The sequence below is a fragment of the Culex quinquefasciatus genome, chromosome 2 (genome assembly GCF_015732765.1).
Source record: "Culex quinquefasciatus strain JHB chromosome 2, VPISU_Cqui_1.0_pri_paternal, whole genome shotgun sequence".
Taxonomy (NCBI): Eukaryota; Metazoa; Arthropoda; class Insecta; order Diptera; family Culicidae; genus Culex; species Culex quinquefasciatus.
In genome coordinates this window covers 42,231,656-42,256,230 of record NC_051862.1, presented here as the reverse complement: position 1 = coordinate 42,256,230, position 24,575 = coordinate 42,231,656, and the positions used below count along the sequence as shown (strand labels likewise).

Genomic DNA, 24,575 nt, shown 5'->3' with positions numbered 1-24,575 from the left:
AAATATTTTTAAAAGTTTTTGTCACCCCCTTCAAAATTGGCCCGAAAAATCAGGGGGCAAAAAAATATTTTTACAATAAACTTCAAAATTTCAATGAAAATTTAAGTGCAACCAGCTGAAACCAAATTAAAATACATTCTTCTGCGTTTAAAATCATTTTTAGCATGTTTGGGTTTATTAAAAAATCTTAAGATTTTTTGAAAATTTTCGATGCAAAATCTTTTTTTCGATACAATTTTTGTTTTTGTCAGATCTTAGATTTTTTGAAAACTAATGATTGCAAAACAACTGAACTAGTGTAAAATGCCTTTTAAAACACTTTTTTCATTTAAATGTGAAGACCTCGGTGAAGACTATGGCTTGTTATTTAAATTTTTATATTTTTTTATTTTTTTGCCCCCCCCCCTTGACCTCGGCCAGGGCCGAGGGACAAAAACTTTTTTAAATATTTGCATCTGGGTGCTGAAAAGACAGAATGCGTAACGTGATTTCCGAATGATCCCCACTGCTCCTCACTAATACAACTGCACTACAGCTGTAAACATAAACAAAGTAGAAGGCTTTATTCAAGCTCAAGCGTGACATATTTTTTGCTGCTGAAGTGACTCGTTTTGAAACAATTTTGATCTGATGATATTAAAGTTTTCGCTGAAAAATTAAGTTCTTCGTGCTTTTTTGTTCGTAGACTAAACGATGGGCGGTTAAAAGAGTCCTTCTTTGTTTTCAACGTGATGAAATATTGCGTCAGAAGTGAGGGAATTTTGTGAATCAGAAGAGCAACGGGATGGAAATTACGAGATTATGTATCTTTGAAGCGCAGTGATAATAAAGGAGTAAGATTATTCAATGTTATTTGGCAGGTGCCATTCACAGTTACTGATAATTCGTCTTAAACAATTTGTAAACATAGGTTTTGAGTGAGACATAGCGCTTATGGAAATGTTAGTAACGAATTAAGACAATCTCGATTTCATCCCTTTTCTTAATACTGACCCAAAAGCTCGACGCCCTCCACTTTTTTATTCCTGACAAAATAAATTATAGATCGATTACAATACTTGCCAATTCTTGGCATCATTTTTCAAACATTAAATTGGTTCCGCTTTGACAGTTGTAAATTGAGGCCGCTTTGCGGACAACTATTCCGCACCCAGATTTGCATCGGCCTAAATAACGAAATAACGTTGAAAATAAGTAATAATGAATCAAAAGCATTGTGTAGCCTAACCTTAAAAATGTCCAATTTTTTGCCAGCGTGTAGCGCAACAACACGAAACAAACTTTACGATCTGTCAAAACAAGTTGAAATTTGCGATCGATTTTGAGAAAATTAGCTGAATCTTCCTCTTTAATCTGTAAATCTGGTAAATCTAAGGGCTTTTGTTAATTTGATTTGGTTAACCGCGGTGGATTTTCTTGAAATAATTCGAACTGTCAAAAATCCACCAAAGCATCTACCACATTGATCGCACAAAAATCTGTGGTAGAAAAATATCCACCGGTAGATGCTTTGGTGGATTTTTGACAGTTCGAATTATTTCAAGAAAATCCACCGCGGTTAACCAAATCAAATTAACAAAAGCCCTCTAGTGTGAATTCAGTAAATAAACTATGGAAGCAATCAAGACCAATCCGGCGGTGGATCAAGAACTTGTCAAGGTGAAACGAGAGGTTATGATCGACGACACTGTTCCAGAGTCGGTTCCTGAAAAGTCGCCAGACCCCGATCCGAGCTACGGGACCGGTGACGATTCAAGTTCCGATGAATCGGAGGACATTGACGAGGGCGATGATAGCAAACTTTGTACTCTGGCTGATAAAAGTGCCAAATTCACCTGCGAAGAGTGCGGCCGGAGATATTCCACCGACGGATATCTGCGCAAGCACCGGGCAAGATGCAACAAGCCAGTCTACCATCCGTGTCACCTGTGCGAGAAGGTGCTGACCACTAGCCAAGAGCTCCGGTATCACCTGAACGAACACAGCGGCGAGAGGCCGTACGTTTGCCGACAAACGCCGGGTTGCCTGGAGGCGTTCCCTCATCCCCGGTTCCGGGTGATGCACGAGCATCGCTGTGGCGGCGGACCGGAACACCAGGAACCAGTCGAGCAGGACGAGGTTGTTGTGGACGGTATGGTGAAGCTGATGTGCAGCCGGTGTGGCAAGCTGTGCAAGACGCCGGGACTGTTCCGGAGGCATAAGAGGAATTGCTTCGCGCGGAAGAGCTGCCACCTGTGCGAGAAGGAGTTCAAGTCGGTTCAGTCGCTGGAGTACCATCTGAATTGGCATACTGGGGATAAACCGTACAAGTGCCAGGTGGGTTGCGACAAGTCCTTCATTAATCCGCACCACCGACGGAGGCACGAGAAGATGTGCGGACCGGTTGTGGTGCGGGATGGGGAGGAAGCGGATCCGACGAAGATCTACGCGTGTGATCAGTGCAATATGAAGTACGGCATGATGGGACATTTGCTGCGACATAAGCGGGCCTGCCACAACGACGATCCGACGGAGGGTTTCGTTTGTCCCGTTTGTAAGATGGAATTTAAGAAAGCCACCCGCTTGAGGTATCATCTCTACGAGCATACCGGTAGGTATTGGTTCTTGGGAAGAAATACTACTGTTCAGCGTGAAGTTTCGTTTGAAATTCATCATTAACTACAGTATGAACAATTGTTGCAGGCGAAAAACCGTTCAAATGCTACAACGAAGGCTGCTCGGAAGCGTTCACGACTCCGATGCGTCGGCACGAGCACAACGTCACCTGTGGCCGCTCGTTGGATCACTACCGGTGCGACGTGTGCAACATGGCACTGAAAACGGCCAACGGTCTACGCATCCACAAGCTGACCCACAAGGAACCTACGCTCGAGTGTAAGATCTGCGGCGCCGGATTTCATCACGAGTGAGTTTGGTTTTTTTTACGGAACGAGATGAAGATCCTGACGTGTACTGTTTTAGGTTTAGATTGCGGAATCACATGAAAAAGAGCCACCCGGAAGCGGATAAACCAGTCGAGCCAGAGCCCGATCCTAAGCGCATTAAACTAGAACCCGGGTTGGGGCATCAGGAAGTGGTTGAGCCTCTTCCGGTGCAAATTCCCACGCCGGAACATCCCTGCCCCCAGTGCAAGCGTACCTTCACCTCCGAAACAAAAGTCAAACAGCACCTGGAGTTTTGTTTCAAGTATTGCCACCTTTGTCCGGCCAAGTTTCACACCGCATATGAATACAACTTCCATCTGGCGATGCACAAAGGAGAGTTGAACTTTGAATGTCGCAAGTCTTGCGGCAAAAAGTTCTACGAACCCAGAGACCGCAACAACCACGAGAAGGATTGCGGAACTGCCGACCCCAACCAGACGGACAAACCATCCGCGGCTAAGGTCCTCTCGTGCGATCACTGCAACAAGTCCTACTCCTCGGCGGGCTTTCTGCTACGTCACAAGCGACTCTGCAACAACCCGCTGCCCACAATCGGCGATGTGTGGAACTGTCCGCACTGCCCGAAAACGTTCACCCGTTCCGATGCGATGCGGTACCACGTGAACCAACACACCGGCGAAACGCCCTTTCCGTGCCGCACCAAGGACTGCAGCGCCGCTTTCGGCAATCCGGCGGCACGGCAAACGCACGAACGCGCCTGTGGCGCCGACCTTACGCAGTGTCCGATCTGCAACAAGGTGCTCAAGACGGCAACGTATCTGAAAACGCACATGGAACACCGTCATGCGGCGCCGCGATACGAGTGTCCGGACTGCGGGAAGATGTGCCCTACTAGGTGAGTGGAATTACTTGAAGAAAAAGTTTGGACAAATCTATAAAAAATACGTTGTTTTAGCCATAATCTTAAAGCGCACCAAAAGCGGAAGCATCGACCAAAAGAAGAGTCGTCCACAGCGCTTGAATCGATCATCTGCATTAAGGAAGAGCAGATCCAGTCGGACGATGACGAAGAAATAGTTGGAATTTGAAGAAGCGCCTAAAAGCGTGATAAAAGATCCGGGAAAGCTCAGTTTGTGATTTTAGTTATGAGAAACTTCCCTTGAAACTAGCGTTCGCAGTGAATTTCTTATCAGACGCTTGATGAAATTCACGCTGAACTCTGGTATGATACTGCAAAACAATGATAAAAACTGTAAACTTGTTATTTCAAGTGGAACCCTGAATATTAAACAAACAAACAAACAGTTTATTTTTCCTAAGTCGCATTGGAAAATTCACGCTGAATTCTGGTATGATGTACCAGAAAAATGGCTAATGTTCGTAAAATTTGTTGTGTATTTAACATCGCAACAATGGATTACAAGACGGCGGGCCAACATTTCTCATGGATGGCGCTGTTCGTTTGGTAGTAAGAAATTCAAATTTCATGTTTAAACTAGCGTTCGCAATGTATTTCCCATAAGGCGCTTTAGGTCATTCAAATTGAACTCTAGTATGCAGGTATAGAACAATGGAAAAGCTTCATACGACTTGAATTTTCAACGGTAAAACCATTTAAACATTTTCATGATAAGGTACTTTCGAAGTTTCTATGTTGAAAGAACAATAATTCTTCCTTTTCTTTTCTACACTCTTTAATTTACCTCTTTAAAATACTTACTTTTTCACCTAGAACCTCTGCTCGCAAAACTGCCGATGCAGTCGCAGCACCAACTCGGTGACAAACCCCTTACTGCACAACTCACAGAGCGTGCTCTCCGGCATCGATTCCATCAGCCGCCAGTTGGCATCTTTCGGCAGTTCCTCGTCCGGAAGCGCCTCTCCAAAGTGGGTCCGCCAGTGGTGCTCCGAGTCGGTTCTGTAAAGTTAGAATTTCATCAAGTCAAGAAGATTTACCGAGCTTTTGCTGAACTCACTCCGAGTAGAACGTCTCCCCGCAAATTCGACAGCTTGCCGCCTGCTCCAAGTGAGCTTCTTCGTGGCGGCGCAGCTCGTCAAACTCCTCAACCGCTCCCGCGCAGATATCACAAACAAAGTGGCCAACCTCTTCGCAGCGCGCTTCGTGTTCCCACAAGTCTCCGCAGTTGCTGAAGCGTTCCTCGCAACCCTCGCGACGACACTTGAGCCTGTTGTCCTCCAGCTCATCGTCGTGCTCACCGAGGTGAAGCCGCAGCTGGTCCGCGTCCTGGAATGCCGCTGGACACAGGTGACAATAGCTGCCAGAGGTAGCGAGAGGCGCGCCAATCTTCTCGCAGTCAACCCGATGCGCTTGAAGAGCCACCAAACCGACGAAGCTCTTGCAACAATCGTCGCACGAGTGAATCTCCAGCGATTCCGACGACTTGTCGGCTTTGTTGCGCTCGTGGCTCTGCATGTGAACGCCTAGACTTGCTTGCTTTAGAAGTTTCTTGCCGCAGACCGTACACTCGTAGCGTCGCTTCGAGTGCACCTGCATGTGGTTCTTCAGCGAGTGAGCCTTGGTGAAGGTGGCTTCGCACTCGGTACATTTGTGGGCGCTGCTGGTTGGAACTGCACGGGCTCGCTTGGGGCGTTTGGTGCGCTGATTCAGCGGAAGATCGGATTCCGGCGGTGGAACTTGATGTTCCGTTACGATGATCTCCTCTGAAAGATACCGTAATATGTCATAGAAGAGGCATTTGTCGCCATTGTAGCAGCTTAGTCACAATTCTTTCTCATGGATTGCTTCGATTTGGAACCCTGAGCTAAGATAAGAAAACGACAAGAGAACAAACCTTCCACGATCTCCTGCTTGACCTCGTCCACCTCAAACACCGAATCGGGTTGTTCCGGTGTCGATTCAGCAGTCGCCTTTCGTTCACTTTTCCGTTTCTTAGGCTCATCTTCGTCTGAAGATTCTTCGCGCTCTGAAATGCAAAAACCAACATGAGTTCCAACAATCAAACCAACCCACCAAACTTACTCTGATATCTGCTCTTACACTTCAGCGTCGCCTTCACCCGAGTTCCCTTTAAGGTACCATTCGCGTGCCGGTTCAGGTGTTCGCGCAGGTTCCCCTTCATGGTGAACTCCTGCCCACAGATGTGGCACGTTGGCCGCGGTCCCGTGCTGTGCGTTTGCATGTGCGTCCTCAGCGAGTCCGAGGTCTTCAGCTTCGCCCCACAGACGGTACATTCGATCGGCTTGTCCGACTTGCCGCACACCCGATGGTGTTTCTTCCTCGTGTCCGGACTGAAGAACGACTTCGTGCAGCCCTCGATCTGGCACTCGAAAGGTCGAACGTCGTTGTGTTGATTCATGTGGTAACCGAACCTGGCCTTATCCGTGAAAACCCTTCCGCACTGCTCGCAGGTCAGCACCCCAGCCGTAGCTTTGCAGAACTTCCTGTGCATTCTCAAGTTGGTAGCGCTGTCAAAGACCCTTCCACAATCGCCGCACTCGTCCTCCTCCTCAGAACTCTCCCCATCCCCAGCTTCCTTCTTCCACGGCGGCTCAACCTTATGCTTTTTTCGGTAATGTGAACCAAGCTTACCCTTCCTCACAAACTTCTCGCTGCAAACGTGACACTCGTGGCTCGGTTCTCGATGGCTGAGCGCGTGCTGCGTAAGGGCATTAGCGGACTTAAAGAACGCTCCGCAAACATCGCACACCACCTCTCCCGGTCCAGTTTGCTGCTCCCTCCCGCATTTCTTCTCGTGCGCCAAGCGAGCCTTCGGCGAGTGGAATCCCTTCGTGCAACCCTCGGACCGGCATCCGTACGGAGTTTCGCCGTTGTGTTTGAGCATGTGGTACCGGAACTCGGCGGTTTTCTTAAACTTGGCCGGGCACAGATGGCACATCTGTGTTTTGCTCTCGACCTTTTCGAGCGGTGTTTTGCAGTACTTTTGGTGCGATTGCAGATGGGCCAGCTGGACGTATCGCTTGGGGCACCGGTCGCAGCTGTAGATCTTGGACGAGTTGTTGTCTTCGGTGAGAGACTCGTCGTCTTCCGGACTTTCTGAGGCGCTTTGCTCTTGGAACTCATCTACAAATGATGGATGTTTAATATCTGCATCTTTCCAAGGGGAATCATCTTACCCTCGTGACTGCCCATCACAGGATTTGGGGTAGTGTTCAGTGAATCGTCCATTTTCGTTGACAAGTTAAGGGACAACAGTTAGTTCGTTACCGTAACCGATTGATTTCAGATAGAACAAAAAAAGATTAACAAAGACAGTGAATCGATTTCTAAATTTCAAGCTTTTAAGTGCTCCAAAACCTGCTGTCAGGTCAGATAACAGTTATTTCATTCCACTTTCAAAAACTCGTCTAGTTAAATTAAACGAAAAACCTAGAATGCTGATAATGTTGGTTTGATCTTCGCTTTTGTTGGTAGATTGTTCCGGCTTGAGATCCCAGCAATTTGCTCACTTTCCCACTTAATTTGGAAACATATTAACGATTTTACACGTTCCAAATAAGAATTTTGATCAAATTTACTTAATTTACTTGCTAAATAAAAAATTATGCTGAATCCGAAATAATATTACTTTCTGTAGATATTTTGATTGTAAACAAACGATTACTGACAGTTCAGTGAAAACATAACACGCTTAAGGGGTTACATACATGTAGAAAATCTATATTTTTCATATTACGGAATATTTCTAGCAAAACAATGCCAAAGGGCCGTTGTGGGTTTATAAACAAAGAGTGTATCCCTTTCATGCCAGATGTAAACATTCTCTAGCGTGAGCAGGACACACTCTTTGTTTACAAACCCACAACGGCCCTTTGGCATTGTTTTGCTTGATTTATTAAATCCTTTAAAAAGATGAATTCCAATCACTCCTGAAAGTTTCATGAAGATATGTAATGCTTTAAGTGAGTAGAAGACGATTTAGGTTTAAAGTTCTGCCATGCGCAAAGCGGACTGTCAAACTTTGTGAGCGTTTTTCTCGGAACACCGAGTGGATTTACGGGTGCCACGATATCTCGAGATTGGATGGACCAAATTGGCTGAAATTTGGGGTGAAGACTCTCAAGACATATCCCGTGTGCATGACGAAGCCCAATTTTTAAATTTTGCCTTTTTAAAAAAATACAAAAATCATAAACGGACGATTTTTAATATGAAAAACACAAAAACATTTTTAACTTTTTTAAAAATAAACTTTTTGAAAATCGGCCTTCGTCATGCACACGGGACCGGTTTTATTAGTCTTCACAAAAATTTTGAGCCGATTTGGTCGAAGCAGTGTTGAGATATCGTGGCACCCGTTTTTTGAAACTGCTAACTTCAAATAGCTATATCTCGGCAATGATGCAACCAAATGTCTTCAAACCTATGTTGATAATAGTTAAAAATGTTTATGCTAAAGCCCTGAAAACAATTTTTTAAAAAGTTTTCGTGTGTACCAATACCAACCCTTGACACGTTTGCCGATTTACATGTATGTAACCCCTTAATAAAAACTGTTTCCACCAATGTTAATTTTCCAATTTAAGTACGGTATGCTGATCGGAAGGAACGCGGTCAAGAAATGTTGCGTGTTCTTTTCGTGTTAGAAAATTGGGAAATTAGGATATAAGGAAACTAGGAAATTAGGAAGTTAGGAAATTAGGACGTAAGAAAATTAGGAAGTTAGGAAATTAGGAAATTAGGAAATCGAGAAATTAGGAAGTTAGGAAATTAGGAAACTAGGAAATTAGGAGTTTAGGAAGTTAGGAAGTTAAGGAAATTAGTAAATTTGGAAATTATTTAATAAGGCAGGTACAAATTGGGTACGAATGTTTAATTTATTTCCTGAATTCTTAAATTCTTAAATTCCTAAATTTCTAAATTTCTAAATTCTTAAATTCTTAAATTCTTAAATTCTTAAATTCTTATATTCTTAAATTCTTAAATTCTTAAATTCTTAAATTCTTAAATTCTTAAATTCTTAAATTCTTCAATTCAATTCAATTCGGTTTTATTGGTGAATAATCAAGATACAATGAGTTATTTTGAAGTGCATAACAGAGTTTTGGAGTTCCTTACAGCTGTGTGTTGCATCATAATCCATTTAGGAACAATTATTTCTTTAACTAAGGCACTAGCAAGAGTAAGAAAAAACTATAAAAAAAAACTTACAGAAATTGCAAAGGAAAGGGGATAGAGGAAGAGAAAGCTTAATACTAGATCACAGAAAATTTATCCTTTGTAGATGTGTTTGATCATCAGTTCCCCAAGGGCCAGGAATTGTTCTGCCTTGTTCCGGCAGCTCCGAAACCGTGTCATCATCTCCCCCGCGAGAGCAAAGAACTCCGGCAGGGTGAAGAGATCTTCCCCGGTGACTTCTTGCTGGGCCGTACTGCCGCTACCGGCAGCGACCACGCTGGCGAACGAACGCCCCCAACCAGGAGGGAACGCTGAGTTTTCCGCTGGAACCGTACGCTGTCCAGCTGCAGGAACGGCTGCGCTCGTACTTCGCTGAGGAGGGTGGGACGCTTTCTTTTTTCTCTTTTCCTGCTCCTCGAGGTAGACCTTGCGCGCGACGCATCCGCGGTAATTGCCGGTATGGTTGCCGTCACAGTTCGCGCACTTTACGCGCGGCTTGGTTTGTTCTGCCTTGTCCCCCAAGTCCGCCTTTCGTGGCAGTGCGCACGCCTCCGAGAGGTGTGACTCACCGCACTTCACGCAGCGGGGCCGGAGGTTGCAGTTCCGCGAGCCGTGGCCGAATTTCTGGCAACGGTGGCATTGCGCTACGTCCGTCGGGTTCTTGGTGTAAAACCGCCAGTTTACCCAAAAACCGTCCAACGTTTTAGTCCGCCGCAGGTCTTGGATCTTGACGGTGCCGCGGTCGAAGTACAACAGGTACAGTGTGTGTGTACCTGTTACCGTTGTCTTGCGCGAGAGCACTTTAATCTCCCGCGGTTTTATTCCGGCGTCCGAAAGGTGACCCTTCAGGTCGGAGATCGGACGGTCTTGATAACCCTGCAAGACAACTTTAACAGGGGCTTCTCGGGGTTGAATGTGTAGAAGTTGAAGTTGCTACGCTTCAATTCTTCAAACACCAGGTCAAAATTCTTTTGGTCAGTGTGATCACTTGCACTGCCGACTTACCGATTTTCAGACAATATCCGAGGCCTTCCAGCAACTCGTCAACATCGTCCGCTAACGTGTCCAAAACAAAAATTGAGGTGGTCTACGTTCCGCTGGAGAGTTGTTCTTTTTGACGTCGGCACTTTTTCCGTGCACGACCATCATCGTCGTCGTCGTCGTCGGTAGTGCTGCTACCGTCAGAGTTGTTATTTTCTTCGTCGTCGCTCAGCATCTGGAACTCGTTCCTGATGGGGATGTTGGCGGATGTTGATGTGCCACTGGTCGTGGCACCGGAAGTACCGGAACGGGTTCGCACTGGTGATCTTGGGACATATCCAGGATGTAGTAACTTTTTGTCGATGCCTTCAGCGCTGACGCTCCCCTGCGTGATGGTGGCCGACACGGCGTTGGTTTGTTTACCTTTTTGCACACGGCCGGTAGACGAACTTCGCGGGTTTTTCGAGGCCGCACTCGAACTGCCATGGCCACGGCCGGCCTTTGGCATGCTGGAGAAGAAAACTCGCGGGTAACCACAATCAATTACGGCGAAAAAAATCGAAAAAACGATGGAGCACTGAGCACTAGCTGCATGCTCTCGTGCGTACACGGAGGGAGCTGTTCTTAAATTCTTAAATTCTTAAATTCTTAAATTCTTAAATTCTTAAATTCTTAAATTCTTAAATTCTTAAATTCTTAAATTCTTAAATTCTTAAATTCTTAAATTCTTAAATTCTTAAATTCTTAAATTCTTAAATTCTTAAATTCTTAAATTCTTAAATTCTTAAATTCTTAAATTCTTAAATTCCTCAATTCTTAAATTCTTAAATTCTTAAATTCTTAAATTCTTAAATTCTTAAATTCTTAAATTCTTAAATTCTTAAATTCTTAAATTCTTAAATTCTTAAATTCTTAAATTCTTAAATTCTTAAATTCTTAAATTATTAAATTCTTAAATTCTTAAATTCTTAAATTCTTAAATTCTTAAATTCTTAAATTCTTAAATTCTTAAATTCTTAAATTCTTAAATTCTTAAATTTTTAAATTCTTAAAATCTTAAAATCTTAAATTCTTAAAATCATAAAATCTTGAATTCTTAAATTCTTATTTTTTCATTCTAGATTTTTTTAATTTTGGAAGAAATAGAGTTGTGATTGTCGAGGTTTTCTTAAATTTGTAATTACGAATGTCTATGTTTCCGATTTTTAAAACTTTTGAAATTTCTACTTGTACATTCGTTCAGAGTTTTAACTTTTTTGAGCTATTGAATTTATAAAAACTTTAATATTAAAATTATGATTCAATTCTGCATATTTTTAATTTTTAATTTGTTGAAATTTTCTTTATTATTTAAAAAAAAAAATTATTTGAAATTTCTGAAATGTTTGATTTTTCATATTTTTTAATTTGTTGTTAGGTTGGATTTCAAAATTTCAGATTATTATTGTATTTTCAGTAAGAACATAGACATTTGTATGATTATTGTCAAGTTTAATTTCATTCTGATTTACTGCATTTTGGTCCCGCGAGTGTGGATCAATCGGACAGCGCAGGGGACTCGTAATATAGAGTACTGGTGGGTACTAGCAATAAATAGTTGGTGACACGATGGCCGACATCTATAAAGACAACTTCTTTTTTTTACTCCATTTCGACCAAAAAACTAAATCTGTCCTTTAAATTTCAATATTCTGCATTTTGAGATTCGGCGGGAATTTTAAATATTATTATATCCAATACAACATTATTTAAACGTTTGTAGTTATCAGTCGCATTCAAAAAAGAAAATGTCAATTCTTTGATTTTTTCATCAAAACATATTGCAAATAAGCACCGCGCGAAGAAACGTCAAACGCAATCTTTCCGTTTCTGTTACTTTTCAGCTGCGTACCGCTTAAGAAAAATCCTTTTGAAAAAACTGAAGAATAGAAGAAATTTAGAATTTGTGATACCAAAGGGCTTTTGTTAATTTGATTTGGTTAACCGCGGTGGATTTTCTTGAAATAATTCGAACTGTCAAAAATCCACCAAAGCATCTACCACATTGATCGCACAAAAAATCTGTGGTAGAAAAGTATCCACCGCTTTGGTGGATTTTTGACAGTTCGAATTATTTCAAGAAAATCCACCGCAGTTAACCAAATCAAATTAACAAAAGCCCTCTAGCCTTAGAATTTCTTTAATTATTTAAATATTTCAAAACTATAGAATTTCAAAATAAAAAAAATATAATTATAGATTTTTAAAATTATTGAATTCTAGAATTGTTTTATTTATACAATAAAGAAATAAAAAAACTTTTGAATTATAACTAGCATTTTTTTCGGGAATTTTATAATTTAAAGATTTTAGAATTTATTATTTACAACATTTGCGCCAGAAATTTATAAATTTTGAAACTTTGCAAAATGGAACAGGAACAGAAGTCCAGACTCGATTATTCGAAGTTCGATTTTTTTATATTTTCTTACAAGTTCTTCAAGTTCGAGTTCTGCGACCCCATTTTAGTCAATTGAATAGTTGATTGTCCGTTAATTAAAAAAAATGCATTTTTCAATATTTCATCATCGCCATTTTGGCCGCCATCTTGGATTTAAAAATTCTAAATCACTTTAGAGAGTAGTTCAGGGGTCATACTAAAGCTCAACAATCGAGAAATTAAAAAGAGAGATATGAGCCGGTAACATGGAGTGAAATTTTCACAGCTGTCATGGAAAACTACACAGCAGCTTGACAGAAAGTTTTATTTTTTAATTTCAGAATCTCCTGAAAAGTTTTAGAATTTAAAAAATAGAAAATTAAATTATAGAAGTTGTTGATGTAATTGAAGAATTTAAAAATTTTTGGAATTATAAATTGCACAACTTCTTTGGAATTTTAGATATATTTTGAATGTTAGCGTTTTAAAATTATTGGAAAAAATAAAGATTACAAAAACCCTCCGCTGGTGGACATAAGAAACAAACAGAAGCACCTTAAAAGACCAGGTATTATTTCAATCTTTATTCTCAAATTGTGCCTTTTTCTACATTTCAATCTATCCGCCTTGGGAACCTAGAAAAGATGGATTGAAATGAAAAAAAAATATCTAGGAATACGGGTTTCAGCTGTTCTAAATAAAGTCACGGAATTCTGGAGGTTTCCTTCATTTATAAGATTTTCAGAAAATGTCAAAACTTATCCGATAATTTTCCTGAAAAATCATTTCATTTAAAAATTTCAGGAAATTTCGAAGCATAGAAAAAACAAAAATGAGTATCATATTTAAAGTTTTCGCATTAACACCACAACCAATCCTACTGCGCTCGACACTTCACCAGGTGCGGCTTCAGCAGGCAGTTGTACGCGAACCGTTGGCCACATTCCGTACAGGCGTACGGCTTCCAGCCGGTGTGAATGCTCTGGTGCACCCGGTTCGCTTCGGCCGACTTGAACCGCTTGCCGCACGTTTCGCACTCGTACTTGCGCTCCACCGAGTGCGCCGGCATGTGCTTTTTGAGGGCAGTCCTGGGGAAAAAATGAAGAAGTTGCAGGATTTTGAAGGATTTGCTCGAGCGAAATGAGCCTTACTTGGTCTTGAACCGCTTGTCGCACTGCTGGCACGCAAATCGGGGCGCGTCATGCTTGGCCCGGTGTGTTCGTAGCGAGGTTGGGGAACGGAGCGTGGCGCCACAGACCTCGCACACGTAGCCCTTGGTTCCGCAGTATACTTCGTGGCTTTTGCGCGCTTCACTGCCGAAGAAGGTCTTGCTACAGCCGGGTTTTCTGCAGCTGTACGATTGGACTCCGGCGTGCTTGTTGAGGTGCGTCTCGAAGGCCGCACTGCTGGTGAAGGTTTTGCCGCACAGTGCACACTGGCGGATCTTTAGCTTTTTAACGTAGGGCTTACATTTGGCCTGGTGCACTTTAGTCGTTGAAGAGACTAAGCCTTCGGAGTTATACTCCACACTTGGATCAAGGTTTTGAACAGGTGGTTCGGGCATCTTCTCGACACTTTCGGAAGCATTCAAGCTTTCTTTTTCCAGAGTTTGCAACGCGTCTTCCGGTTTAATACCTTGAAGGTGATCTTCCGCTTGGGAGCGACAAACTCGCTCATGGGTTTCGCAATCAAGTCTAAAATTAGGAACACTTCAATTAAATTGCAAGATTGCACAACCAAAAACTTACGCAAAGAAGAACGACCTGCTGCAGAGGGGACACGAGAACTGGGGCTTACTGTGGATGATTTTGTGCCTCTCCAGCTCGATGTCCGTAGCGAAGCTTAACGCACATTGGTCACAATCCTTGAGCGGCACTGCCGAACACAGGACTTCGTGGATGAAGCAATTCTTCGGGTTGTGGAATGCTTTCCTGCATCCCTTCTTGCATCGGAAGGGTTTGATTCCTACAAGATTTTACTTTAAATTTCAATTCAAGAGGATCGCAAAATCCCTTACCATAATGCTTGTTGGTGTGATATCCAAACTCGTCCTCTTGGGTGAACGTTACGAAACAAACGGGACAACTGAAAATCTTCGGAGCCTCCTCAACCGGCTTCACCGGTTCCACGCCCTTTTCCCTCAGAAGCTCCTTCTGCTCGGACAGAGCCTGCAGGCATCGCTGCTTGAAGTCGCAACACAAGTCGAACATTTGCGAGCACATGAGACAGCATGGCATCGACTTTGAAAGCCCCGACGTGGCCAGCACGAACTCAATCTTCTCGAGTAACGCAGATTCTTCGCCGGCAGACCCGTCCTTGAGCAGGTCGCGCGAACAGAAAAGACAGCTACCAACTTCTGGCGCTTCAACTAGCTTGATATCGTCTTCCTTCGGCTGCGCAGGTGGTTCACCCAACAGAATCGCCTCTTCCGGAAGGTAAACCTCGTTCTCCGTTGGAGTTACGATCGGTTCCGGGTCTTCAGTTTCTGGAACAAAATCGTTAAATTAAATACTCCGATGTGACCCCCTCAGGACATCGTTACTCACCAACGGCCATCAACATCCAGGTGGTCGGATCAAGCTCCGGTGCGATTTGCTTCAGCTTTTTGCGCTGCTCTCGGGCCTGGGCAGCTCGTCTTTGCTTGGTGAGGCGTGGCATGGCGTTTTAAGCTTAGATTTATACAGTTTTTTTTTTCAATTTTCCTTAAAAACTAAGTTTTTTTTTTTGCGATTTTCTGCGATAACCGATAAGGGAACTTGATTTTGAACCAAAAGTAAACATAAACAAAAGTTTGCAGTGTTGCCTGACTGTCAGAACGACACGGATTCGAGCAAGCCCTTTAAACTGCTCGAATGGACCACTTTCCTTCGAGTAGTTTCTGTCAGTCATTAAATTTTCTACTTCTCGAATCGGATGCTACAGCAGCCAGCCCTACTGCGTTGTGTTTACCGCAGAGAGGATTCTGAGAACGGATCACATATCACAGAACATACAGACGAAGAGGGATGCGTGGACATACCGTACCAAACGCTCTGATCCTTGAATGAATAAAATTTAAACAAACAATAATGAACAGCAGTAAAACAAGAGGTGGCGCCTATATTGTTGTTTTTTGGCTGGCGCAATGGGTAGGTAACCTCACTAATCCCATATGCAACCTTTAGGATTTTATTAACTTTAAAAGGGGAAGTTTCTCACATTAACAAACTTAACACGCGCTCTCAATGCCCCTTCGCCATGTGCGTTTTGAGCAAACAGTTGTACCGAAACTGCTGGCCGCACACCGTACAGGCGTACGGCGTTTCTTGGGTATGAATCCGCTGGTGAACCCGATTGGCCTCGTACGACTTGAACCTCTTTCCGCAAGTTTGACACTGAAACTTCCGCTCGCCAGTATGGACCGCTGTGTGTTTCTTTAGTTCGTCGCTGAAAAAAAGTCAAATTAGAACGCTTCGCTTAACTCATCAAACCGACTCATACTTGGTCTTGAAACGCTTCTCGCAAAGCGCACACTCAAATCGCGGATCCCGGTGCTTGCGAACGTGCTCGCGCAGCGTTTTGTCCGTCCGCAGCTGGGCCCCACAAATGGGACAAATGTGGACGTTCTGCGGTTTGATGCAGTTTTTTTCGTGCTCGTAGCGCCGTTTGCCGATGGTGAACATTTTGGTGCAGCCCTCGTTGCGGCACTGCACCGTCCGGATGCCGTTGTGGAAGTTGAGGTGCAGCTGGTAGGAAGCCTCGCGCGCGAACCGTTTCGGACAGTGGGCGCACTGGATGTTCTTGAGCGAACGTCGCGGAGGTCGCTGCTCACATTGCTGCCGGTGGGCTTTTAGAGCTTCTTTGGGGAAGGGACGGTTGCAGTGTTTGCAGGATGGTTCGGCTTCCTGTACGCCGGCTTGTTGGTCTTGAAACTGGATTTTTGGAACCAGCAAGTCGCTCGATGGAACGGTACTTTCTAAAAGCTTATCCACGAAGCATTCCGTGCTGTGTTTCTTGTAGTCCTTCCTAAAATTATAAAGAATCGATAATAATAAATTTTAAGCCCATTATCCAAACAATCTTACGTGTAAAAGAACTTTTCTCCACATTTCTCGCAAAAATGCTTCGGCTCTCGATGGTTCATGATGTGCAATCGCAGCGTTTGAAATGTTTTGAATTTACGGAAACAAATTTTACACGTTTTCTGCGCCAAATCAGCGCGGTCGTCATCTTTAGGCTCAACGACCTCCCTCGACGAACCGCCCTCCAACTCGGTCTTGATCTCGTCAATCTTGTCCTTCATGGCTTCGACCCTTTTGGACAGTGCCGCCAAGCAGGATCGCTTGAATTTGTAGAAACTTTGGAAGGTACTCCAGCAACTGGAGCAACAAGGCACTCCAGAAGTTTGCATCTTAGTATTCAGCACAAACTCAATCTTCTTGGTACGGGTCGATTCGTGACCAGGAATCGATTCCTGTTGAGGTGCATTGTGGCAAAATAGACAACATTCTTCCGCAGCTGAAGGGTACAGGATTGGATCATGGTCGGCTTCCGTTGCAGATTCGTCTCCGATTGGTTCCTCTTTGAAGATAACAACTTCCGGTTCTATCTTAACTCCTTCAAGGTTGGTATACCCTTAAAATTGAATTTATTTTAGTTTGAGCCTCACAAAAAATAACTAGACATACCTGCAGGCAAACTGAACTCAAACCCTTCGTTTTCCAGCATTTCTAAATCTTCGTAAACTGGTTCCGTCGATTCGGTCTTTTCCAACGCTAAGTCTGCGTCACTCATCGCTTGAAATTGTCAAAAACAGCAATATTTTAGCTGGATTGACAAAAATCTGTTTTGGATTCTACTAAAATCGCAGCTTTGTTTTTATTTGCGAACCGTCAAAAACTGCTCGAATTTGGTTTGAAGAACACGATCCACAATGTGATCCACACTCATTCTGAGGGCAAAAAGGTAAATAAACAGAGGCATTTGTTTTGAAATCACAAAATTTTTATTTATTTCAAATAACTTAAAACAGAATCGACGCTCGCAATGGCCGGATGCGGCCAGAAATGTTGTGTTTCCGGGTGCGATTCTCGGAAGGACGCCTCCGGCTACTCGTTCCACACCTTCCCGGTGGCCAGTGAGCTGCGGATCGCAAACTGCCGCCGGAAGCTGTGGCACGATGCCGTGTTTGGGAAGGACAGCGCCCGAATCGCCTTGAAAAATACCAAGATTTGCGGGAAGCACTTCGTAACGGGTAAGATTTGGTTCGATCTAAGAAGGTGCAGTGTTAATGCTACAAGGATAACCATCATGACGAAGAACCTTAGATACTTGAATAGCACGTGCCGAGATGGGAAAGAGTGTTTCATCTTCAGGCGTTTCATTTTGCCTTAAGACGAAGTTCTTCGTCAAAAAAGACGCACGGTTCCGTGATGGCGAGACCGGTTGAGAACGTTATGGCTCAAGCTAAGTTCTGTGAAGTAGGAGTCGCTAAATTAATTTTCGATAGATGTCTAGAGGATGTGTCTCTGAAATGTCCAATCTAGCAAGAATGTTACCGGATACCGGAGTCGTAAAAAAGATATCCGAGTCCGCCACCCTGGAAGAAGATTTGGGCTAAGCCAAATTTGTTTTTAGGTAAACCAGCCAAGCTCACGGAAACCTCCGAGGTCAACTGGATTCCGACGTTGCATCTGGGTCCGGGTCGGGTGGCACCGCAAGTCAAAACGAGCGGCGGACTGCCGCTGGTCGAGGATGGCGTACTGCCGCCAGAACAGGTGAACTTCAAGGAGCAAAAAGTTGTCCGACAGGCAGAAAGCAACGAAGCCGATCCTTTTCAAGAGGAGTTTATAGTCAAAGTGGAAGTTCTAGACGTGGAAGCGGTCAATGCTAGCAACGAAGTCGATCCTATCCCGGAGGAGGTCGTAGTCAAAGAGGAAGTGCTGGACGCGGAAGTGATCAAAGCGATGCCGAAGCAAGTTCCAACGAAACAACGAGTTCTGCGAGTAGAAAAGAGCAACGCTGTTGAGCCGGTTGAAAATTTTGCGCAAGAAATTAAAGAGGAAGTTCTGAATGACGAGGAGGAAATTCAATCCATTCGAAAAACACTAACTTGCCAAATTTCATTCAGCCGTTGCATGTTTTGTCTGAACGAACTTCCTTCAAAGGAACAGATCCTACCGGATTTCAACAAGGAGAGCACGTTCCGAACCCAGGTTGAATACGTTCTAGCAAAAACGATCGAAGCCCCAAACTATCCTTGCTGCAGTAGCTGCAAACAAATGTTTCAACTGTTTTACAAGTTCAAAAAGTCTTGCCTCGTTGCCCTTGCGAAACCACTGGATTTGATCAAATCTAAATCGGCAAAGCGTCCAGCAAACCATCCCATTAGTCCAGCGCCAAAAAGAAAGTCAGAAGTGGTAACCATCCACCCCAAGATCGATGAACGGGACCCGAACGAACCAAACGACGTAGAAGATGACCCGGAAGAATCGCCCTCATCCGACGGATACAAAGAGGAACGCATGCGTTGCAAGAATTGCGGTACAATGTACGACGACGGGTTCGTACTGGCCAACCACAAGCTTAAGTGTCTACCGCCAAAGGATCCGCCCCGGTGTAATCTATGTCCGGCGGTGTTCAAAAATAACTGGGATCTGCAGGTGCACCTGAACCGGCATAACGGTATGAAGCTACATCAACTCCGTACTTAACTTTGAACTAATCGCGTAAACATTCTACAGGCTTAACCCCATTCCAGTGCCGCAAAGAGGGCTGCACGAAGGCTTTCGCCGGCCCAATTGTACGCATCATCCACGAGAAAAACTGTCAAAAGGAGTCCAACCAGGTCGTCTGTCCAAGCTGCGGCATGGCGTTCAAGTGCGAGCTGTATCTGCAGCGCCACATGATCACGCACGAGGCACCGAAGTACGAATGCGCCGTTTGCCATCGCAAGTTCGGCGATTTGACCACCTTCCGAGCCCACATGATGCGACACTTTGAACGGAATGAAAACCCGGCGGAAGAACAACGCCGCGAAGACGTTCCGTCCGACTTCCGGTGCGATTCCTGCGAGCAAGAATTTGCCACGCCGGAGCTTCTGAACGGTCACAAGGTGTACTGCGGGAAGAACAAAAAATTCCGCAAGTTCCAGCTGCTCTGCTCGCTCTGTCCGGAGTCGTTCCACAAGCAGGAAACGCTCGATCAGCACCTGAGCCGGCACAAGGGCATCAAGTCGATTCCGTGCCGGAAGGAGGGCTGCGACAAGATGTTCTTCGATACGGCTGGGCGAAACGTGCACGAGCTGTACCGCTGTGGGAGGGGCGGGACGCACGTCTGTTCGATTTGCCAGGCGGCCTTCGGAACGCCGGCATCGCTGCGGGTTCACATGAAGGGACACAGGTAGCAGGGTTGAGTGGAGGGCTTTTTGGAAAAATACTCATGATTTTTATTTTAAGGAAACCAACAGCAGTCAAGGATTAGTGCAGATTTTTGAGGGTTAAAATTAAATAGCGTTTTATTGTTAAAATAAAGATTGATAAACAAATTTCAATAAGTTTTGTTTTTTGCTTGAATCCGAAAGCAGCAGCCAGCAGCTTGCCCGACGTTCGCTCCTCATTATCTACGGGGATAGCTGAATTCGAGCAGTTTGATGTTTTGTTTTGTTCTTTTGGGAGAACTGTCATTTCTACTACTCGAATCTAGTCAATCTAGTACTTCAGTTAAAGTGTCAGCAACAAGCTTGCCTTCGTTGTTGTTTACGGAAAATTTGATTTTATAAATAATTTAATCTGGGTTCATCTTCCTGGACGTGGGTTAGATCAAAAGGAACGCCAATCTGGTTGCGGTTTAACCCTATGTGCTCATATATTTGTATGGAAAAGGAGATGGTTCTAAAATTCTAAATGGAACGAGAATCTAAATGATAAAACATTCTCAATACACGGATTATTGATAGATATCTGCTCATAAAGTCTGCGGCTAGAAACAAGAACCATGGACCTTCCGCAGGAATCGATTTCCTTGCAACCAATCATCATAAAAGAAGAATGCGACCCCGAGGACTCACTTTCCGAGGAGGAGGAGGATAATCCGCAGCACCCTTCCGAATCTCCCTGCTGTGTCTTCTGCTTCCGCGTCCAATCCGACGGGCTGCTCTCCGATGGGCCAGCCTTGCGGGAAAAGATCGAATTCGTGCTCGCGGCGCGGTTACGGTCCCTTAAGGTTCCCAGCTGCCTGAACTGCGCGCAGATGTTCGACTTGTTTTACAACTTCAAGAAGAGCTGCCTGCTGGCGCTGTCCAAAAAGGAGGAACTGCAACAGGCACTGGTGCAAAAGAGTGCCGAGGGCAGGTATGCGGAAATGGTGAAGGTTCGGAAGGTGCCGAGGGCAAAGAAGATTATCACATGTTCCGTTTGTTCGAGGGAATTTACGGACGAGGACGAGCACCGCTATCACATCAATCAGCACTTTGGTGAGATTGTTTTAGGAATATTTTTTGATGTAAATCTGACCAACACCATTTCCAGGGGTCAAACCGTTCAAATGTAAGGTCGCAGGATGCAAACAGTCGTTCCCAAACCCAAAGGACTGCTTCGTGCACGAAGCAATGTGCTCGGTAGTGCCGCCACCTTCCAGGGAGTGCGAAGTCTGTGCGTTCCGATTCGCAACGGAGGCGGAGCTCGAGGCGCACAAGATCACGCACAGTGAGCCCAACTTCCAGTGTGGCCAATGTGGAGAAGCGTTCTTTTATGCGTAAGTTTAGGTGGATTTAACTTTAAATATTTACTATTTTTCTCAACGCTAAATTTTAGACTTGACTGCGAAAACCACGAGAGAGACTGTCGCATCCAGGCGGCAGATCCCCTACAAAATATCAAGTTGGAAGACTCCCTAGAAGATCTGGATGAAGAGTCATCAAACAATACTTCCGATGGCTCCAGAAACACCGAACACATCCCCGTCGTCGAGAAGTTCGAACAACCACCCGTAGATAGGCTCTGTAAGCGCTGCGGCGAAACGTTCCCGCTTGCCAACCGCACCTTCCACAAGCACCAGAGGAAATGTAGACCCAGCAATCACAAGACCTATCCGTGTACGCTCTGCGAAAAGACGTTCACCAAGAAGATGACGCTCGAAACGCACCTCAACAAGCACGCAGGAGTTCAGTCGTTCAAGTGCCGTAAACCCGGCTGTGACAAAACCTTCTTCGGATATCCGGCGCGGTACTCGCACGAAGAATCCTGCGGCAGCAAGGGCTTCGTGTGTGACATGTGTGGCGAAACGTTAACGTCGCCGGCCTCGCTACGCATCCACCGGGCCAGGCACGACGAGCCGCAGATTCCGTGCGAGCTGTGCGATAAGATGTTCAAGACCAAGTAAGAAAAAAATACCTTTAAATGTCGGTTTAGATTCAGAAAAAAATCGAAATATTTGTAAACTTCTAGGTCCGCCCTGCAGAAGCACATGACGACCCACTCGGAGGAGCGCAAATTCGAGTGCGAAACGTGTGGGAAAAGGTTTAAGTCGGCCGAAGCAAATCGGGTTCACCAGCGGATTCACACCCAGGAGAAGCCGTATGCGTGTCCGGAGTGTGACAAGCGGTTCACGTATAACTGTTCGCTGAAGGCGCACCTGGAGAAGAAGGCGTGCTTGGTGCATTGAGAAGAGATTCGCGATTTTTATCCAACTTCATATTTTCGTATTTTTCGCGAAAATTCTCTTAACCACAATTTAAAAACTGCGATATCTCTGGAGCCCAAATTGTAGAAACAAATTCCAAGATTCCAACCCTGAATAAACCTGAATAAATTTCAATTATTCTTTCTCTAAGGCTAGTACGGAGTGTAGTGAATGAGTGTGGCAGAGAAGAGAGAGTGAGAATAGAGAGAGTGTATGTAGTGTAATGAGAGAGCAGGCAAGCCGAGAGAGAAGTTGAGAATGTTTGCGTGAGCAAACGAGAAATAAACCAGTCGTGTGTTTTGCTTTGGCATGAAAAGACGTGTCTTATTATTTGGTTCGAAATATTCGGAATTCGCGGAATAAATCGGGGGAAAGTCACGACACGGAGCTCGAAAGAAACGGAAAGAACGCAAAACTCTATAAGTACGGTGATCGGAAGAAACGCAATCAAAATATGTGAAAAAAAAAATTAAAAGGCTCCTAAAGCCCTATTTAAATTTGTATGTACAACGGTAAAAAACACGCTTAAAACTCCATTTCCGGTCACTTTTTTTCAATTTAAAGCAAAAAAAAGTTTAAAAGACCACCTTTTTTCAATGGATTATCTATGGTCCCCTTGGATAGATCTGTCAAGTAGGACCTTTTCTGTCAAGAAGACCCGCGAGGTTAACTTTTCAAAATTGATTTAAAAATCCATTTCAAACTCTTTGTGGTCGTACAAATGGTCATAGCACTCAGAAAAATAAGCTTTATCATTGTGAATGATATTAACAATCTAAGCTTTATATTTGGACCCTATTCAAGCTATATCACATTTCAGATCAGATTAGACTGAAATATTTTTTAAAACGAGTTACATGTGTAGAAAATGTTCATGTAGAAAATCACAAAATTTTATATTACAGAAAATTTATTTAGCCCGAATTTTGAAATTTTTCAATTAAAAAATTACAAAAATAAAAATCTGGCGATTTTTTATATGAAAAACATAAAAATATTTTTATCTGTTTTTCAAATTAACTTTTTGAAAATCGACCTTCGCCATGCATACGGGTCCAGTTTGACGAGGCTTCACCAAAATTTTGAGCCGATTTGGTCAAAGCTGTGTAAGATATCGTGGCACCCGTTTTTTGAAACTGCTAACTTCAAATAGCTATATCTCGCCAATTATTCAACCAACTGTCTTCAAATTTGTTTAGTTAATAGAAGAAAATGTATATTTTAATGACCTGGAAACAGATTTAAAAAAAAGTTTAAGTGTGTGTATTAAAACCAACCTTTAAAATTTTTGCCGATTTACATGTATGAATCCCCTTAAGCAAATTTCTTAATTATTGAAAATTCCTTTTTTTTAATTCATCGGAAAAAATATTAAAAAAGAACGTTGCATCATTCTGCTAGTATTATCGATTTAATGAAACCTACCGACTTTATTCTTAAAGTCAATTTTCATTTCAAACTATTTGTAAAGGAAACCAATAGGAGAAATATCCAGATTTTTAAGCGAAGATGGCGTTACGAATGATGCACGCCCGAAATGTCAAAATCGCTCAGTGGTACCAACATTAGAAAAAAAAGTGTGGCTGTCATACCATGGCACACTTTTTTCGTAATGTTGGTACCACTGCGTGATTTTGACATTTCAGGAGTGCACTATTCGTAACGCCATCTTCGCTTAAAAATCTGGATACCCTTTCTAATCAAACGCCTTTCTCCGTCATGCGGAGAGTTTTATGATCGATTAAAGCATTTGATGAAAGCTTTTAAAACATTTGGGAAATATGTTTCAAGTGCTTGTAAAAAGAATAGAATAACTTGTAGTAAAAATGAAAATAAACAGAAATGTTGACAAAAAGTTGTTTTACTCGTTGGTGTACTAGGTTTTAGTAAATTTCAAGGAACACGCAGATTATCCAGTATCATTCAAACACGACAGTTTATTTGGCTTAAAATGGGTTTTTTTTTTTTATTCTTTATTATAGAGTTTTTCAGCCGGAGGCTGGTTCGACTCTTTATTAAAATGGGTATTTATATTTCCCCTAGCAGATTTTTTGATCGGTTGAAATGTTTAAATTTGTATAAAACTAATTTTAATTAAGAGTTTCTTTAATTTTTATATCAATATGATTTAGCAAAATAAAATAAACACTTTAATAACGATAAATCACCAGCATTTTTATTTTATTTTTAAGAAATCATATTTATAACTCTTATTTTAGGTTTTCAATTCAATCTCTTTGAAGCAACCATTGAAAATTTATATCAAATTATATAAACGTGGGCGCGTGGACTCGAGGTACGGCTCTGGTCAAGTGTAACATAGCTAGTTGCACCTTTTTTCAGATAAACTACACATCCGGTGATTCAATAGCGTTAATTTACCACTTTTTAGTTTGTACCATGTTGGTTTGACAAAGTCGTAAAGTTGTTTCCCTTCCCTTTCGAGGAGCGTACTTAGTCAACCTCAAAGTTTGAACTTTTCTTTCATAGTTTAGCATAGAGAGAAACAGTC

General features: G+C 43.3%; 6 protein-coding genes across 8 annotated transcripts; 3 read left to right on the top strand and 3 right to left on the bottom strand.

Moving 5' to 3' along the window:
- Positions 1-1,261: 1,261 nt before the first annotated feature.
- On the top strand, positions 1,262-4,014 carry LOC6042185 (zinc finger protein 878). Of its 3 annotated transcripts, none has more exons than XM_038256946.1 (5): positions 1,262-1,364; positions 1,591-2,590; positions 2,683-2,905; positions 2,962-3,780; positions 3,841-4,014. In XM_038256946.1, exons 2-5 carry the CDS (start codon positions 1,612-1,614, stop codon positions 3,971-3,973), a joined length of 2,154 nt encoding a protein of 717 aa, XP_038112874.1. In that variant the 5' UTR covers positions 1,262-1,364; positions 1,591-1,611; the 3' UTR covers positions 3,974-4,014. The 3 variants fall into 3 exon arrangements, with proteins under 3 accessions (XP_038112874.1, XP_038112876.1, XP_038112873.1); XM_038256948.1 differs by having other exon boundaries at positions 1,297-1,364; positions 1,619-2,590; XM_038256945.1 differs by having other exon boundaries at positions 1,303-1,369; positions 1,586-2,590.
- Positions 4,015-4,561: 547 nt separating this feature from the next.
- On the bottom strand, positions 4,562-7,492 carry LOC6042184 (zinc finger protein 2 homolog). The gene is made up of 5 exons (XM_001851278.2): positions 7,002-7,492; positions 5,887-6,948; positions 5,699-5,830; positions 4,862-5,567; positions 4,562-4,803 (listed from the first exon to the last, which is right to left on the bottom strand). The coding sequence occupies exons 1-5, from the start codon at positions 7,051-7,053 to the stop codon at positions 4,614-4,616; spliced, it is 2,142 nt and encodes a 713-aa protein (XP_001851330.2). The 5' UTR covers positions 7,054-7,492; the 3' UTR covers positions 4,562-4,613.
- A 5,682-nt stretch (positions 7,493-13,174) lies between these two features.
- Positions 13,175-15,336, bottom strand: LOC6042182 (zinc finger protein 345). Its single transcript, XM_001851276.2, has 5 exons — positions 14,950-15,336; positions 14,421-14,888; positions 14,152-14,368; positions 13,555-14,097; positions 13,175-13,491 (listed from the first exon to the last, which is right to left on the bottom strand). The coding sequence occupies exons 1-5, from the start codon at positions 15,059-15,061 to the stop codon at positions 13,281-13,283; spliced, it is 1,551 nt and encodes a 516-aa protein (XP_001851328.2). The 5' UTR covers positions 15,062-15,336; the 3' UTR covers positions 13,175-13,280.
- Positions 15,337-15,503: 167 nt separating this feature from the next.
- On the bottom strand, positions 15,504-17,270 carry LOC6042181 (zinc finger protein 470). Its single transcript, XM_001851275.2, has 4 exons — positions 17,071-17,270; positions 16,468-17,017; positions 15,884-16,408; positions 15,504-15,829 (listed from the first exon to the last, which is right to left on the bottom strand). Exons 1-4 carry the CDS (start codon positions 17,174-17,176, stop codon positions 15,625-15,627), a joined length of 1,386 nt encoding a protein of 461 aa, XP_001851327.2. The 5' UTR covers positions 17,177-17,270; the 3' UTR covers positions 15,504-15,624.
- A 92-nt stretch (positions 17,271-17,362) lies between these two features.
- On the top strand, positions 17,363-19,934 carry LOC119766644 (zinc finger and BTB domain-containing protein 24-like). The gene is made up of 4 exons (XM_038251732.1): positions 17,363-17,636; positions 18,020-19,066; positions 19,126-19,783; positions 19,840-19,934. The coding sequence occupies exons 1-4, from the start codon at positions 17,429-17,431 to the stop codon at positions 19,862-19,864; spliced, it is 1,938 nt and encodes a 645-aa protein (XP_038107660.1). The 5' UTR covers positions 17,363-17,428; the 3' UTR covers positions 19,865-19,934.
- A 193-nt stretch (positions 19,935-20,127) lies between these two features.
- LOC6042180 (zinc finger protein 425) lies at positions 20,128-22,379 on the top strand. The gene is made up of 5 exons (XM_038251735.1): positions 20,128-20,196; positions 20,340-20,855; positions 20,911-21,136; positions 21,196-21,759; positions 21,829-22,379. The coding sequence occupies exons 2-5, from the start codon at positions 20,378-20,380 to the stop codon at positions 22,043-22,045; spliced, it is 1,485 nt and encodes a 494-aa protein (XP_038107663.1). The 5' UTR covers positions 20,128-20,196; positions 20,340-20,377; the 3' UTR covers positions 22,046-22,379.
- Positions 22,380-24,575: the final 2,196 nt, after the last annotated feature.

What these genes read in the sequence shown, in the direction of transcription:
- LOC6042185 (XM_038256946.1), top strand. Translation starts at nt 1,612, where the DNA reads ATGGAAGCAATCAAGACCAATCCGGCGGTGGATCAAGAACTTGTCAAG. An exon ending in TCATCTCTACGAGCATACCG is followed by an intron (nt 2,591 to 2,682) that starts GTAGGTATTGGT and finishes CAATTGTTGCAG; the next exon opens with GCGAAAAACCGTTCAAATGC. An exon ending in GGCGCCGGATTTCATCACGA is followed by an intron (nt 2,906 to 2,961) that starts GTGAGTTTGGTT and finishes GTACTGTTTTAG; the next exon opens with GTTTAGATTGCGGAATCACA.
- LOC119766644 (XM_038251732.1), top strand. Translation starts at nt 17,429, where the DNA reads ATGGCCGGATGCGGCCAGAAATGTTGTGTTTCCGGGTGCGATTCTCGG. An exon ending in GCACCTGAACCGGCATAACG is followed by an intron (nt 19,067 to 19,125) that starts GTATGAAGCTAC and finishes AACATTCTACAG; the next exon opens with GCTTAACCCCATTCCAGTGC. An exon ending in GTTCACATGAAGGGACACAG is followed by an intron (nt 19,784 to 19,839) that starts GTAGCAGGGTTG and finishes TTTTATTTTAAG; the next exon opens with GAAACCAACAGCAGTCAAGG.
- LOC6042180 (XM_038251735.1), top strand. Translation starts at nt 20,378, where the DNA reads ATGGACCTTCCGCAGGAATCGATTTCCTTGCAACCAATCATCATAAAA. An exon ending in GGAGAAGCGTTCTTTTATGC is followed by an intron (nt 21,137 to 21,195) that starts GTAAGTTTAGGT and finishes GCTAAATTTTAG; the next exon opens with ACTTGACTGCGAAAACCACG. An exon ending in GATAAGATGTTCAAGACCAA is followed by an intron (nt 21,760 to 21,828) that starts GTAAGAAAAAAA and finishes GTAAACTTCTAG; the next exon opens with GTCCGCCCTGCAGAAGCACA.
- LOC6042182 (XM_001851276.2), bottom strand. Translation starts at nt 15,061, where the DNA reads ATGCCACGCCTCACCAAGCAAAGACGAGCTGCCCAGGCCCGAGAGCAG. An exon ending in TCACACCAACAAGCATTATG is followed by an intron (nt 14,369 to 14,420) that starts GTAAGGGATTTT and finishes AAAATCTTGTAG; the next exon opens with GAATCAAACCCTTCCGATGC. An exon ending in GACAAGCGGTTCAAGACCAA is followed by an intron (nt 13,492 to 13,554) that starts GTAAGGCTCATT and finishes TTTTTTCCCCAG; the next exon opens with GACTGCCCTCAAAAAGCACA.
- LOC6042184 (XM_001851278.2), bottom strand. Translation starts at nt 7,053, where the DNA reads ATGGACGATTCACTGAACACTACCCCAAATCCTGTGATGGGCAGTCAC. An exon ending in GTGTAAGAGCAGATATCAGA is followed by an intron (nt 5,831 to 5,886) that starts GTAAGTTTGGTG and finishes TTTGCATTTCAG; the next exon opens with AGCGCGAAGAATCTTCAGAC. An exon ending in CAAGCAGGAGATCGTGGAAG is followed by an intron (nt 5,568 to 5,698) that starts GTTTGTTCTCTT and finishes GGTATCTTTCAG; the next exon opens with AGGAGATCATCGTAACGGAA.
- LOC6042181 (XM_001851275.2), bottom strand. Translation starts at nt 17,176, where the DNA reads ATGAGTGACGCAGACTTAGCGTTGGAAAAGACCGAATCGACGGAACCA. An exon ending in TGAGTTCAGTTTGCCTGCAG is followed by an intron (nt 17,018 to 17,070) that starts GTATGTCTAGTT and finishes TTCAATTTTAAG; the next exon opens with GGTATACCAACCTTGAAGGA. An exon ending in GGAGAAAAGTTCTTTTACAC is followed by an intron (nt 16,409 to 16,467) that starts GTAAGATTGTTT and finishes TTATAATTTTAG; the next exon opens with GAAGGACTACAAGAAACACA.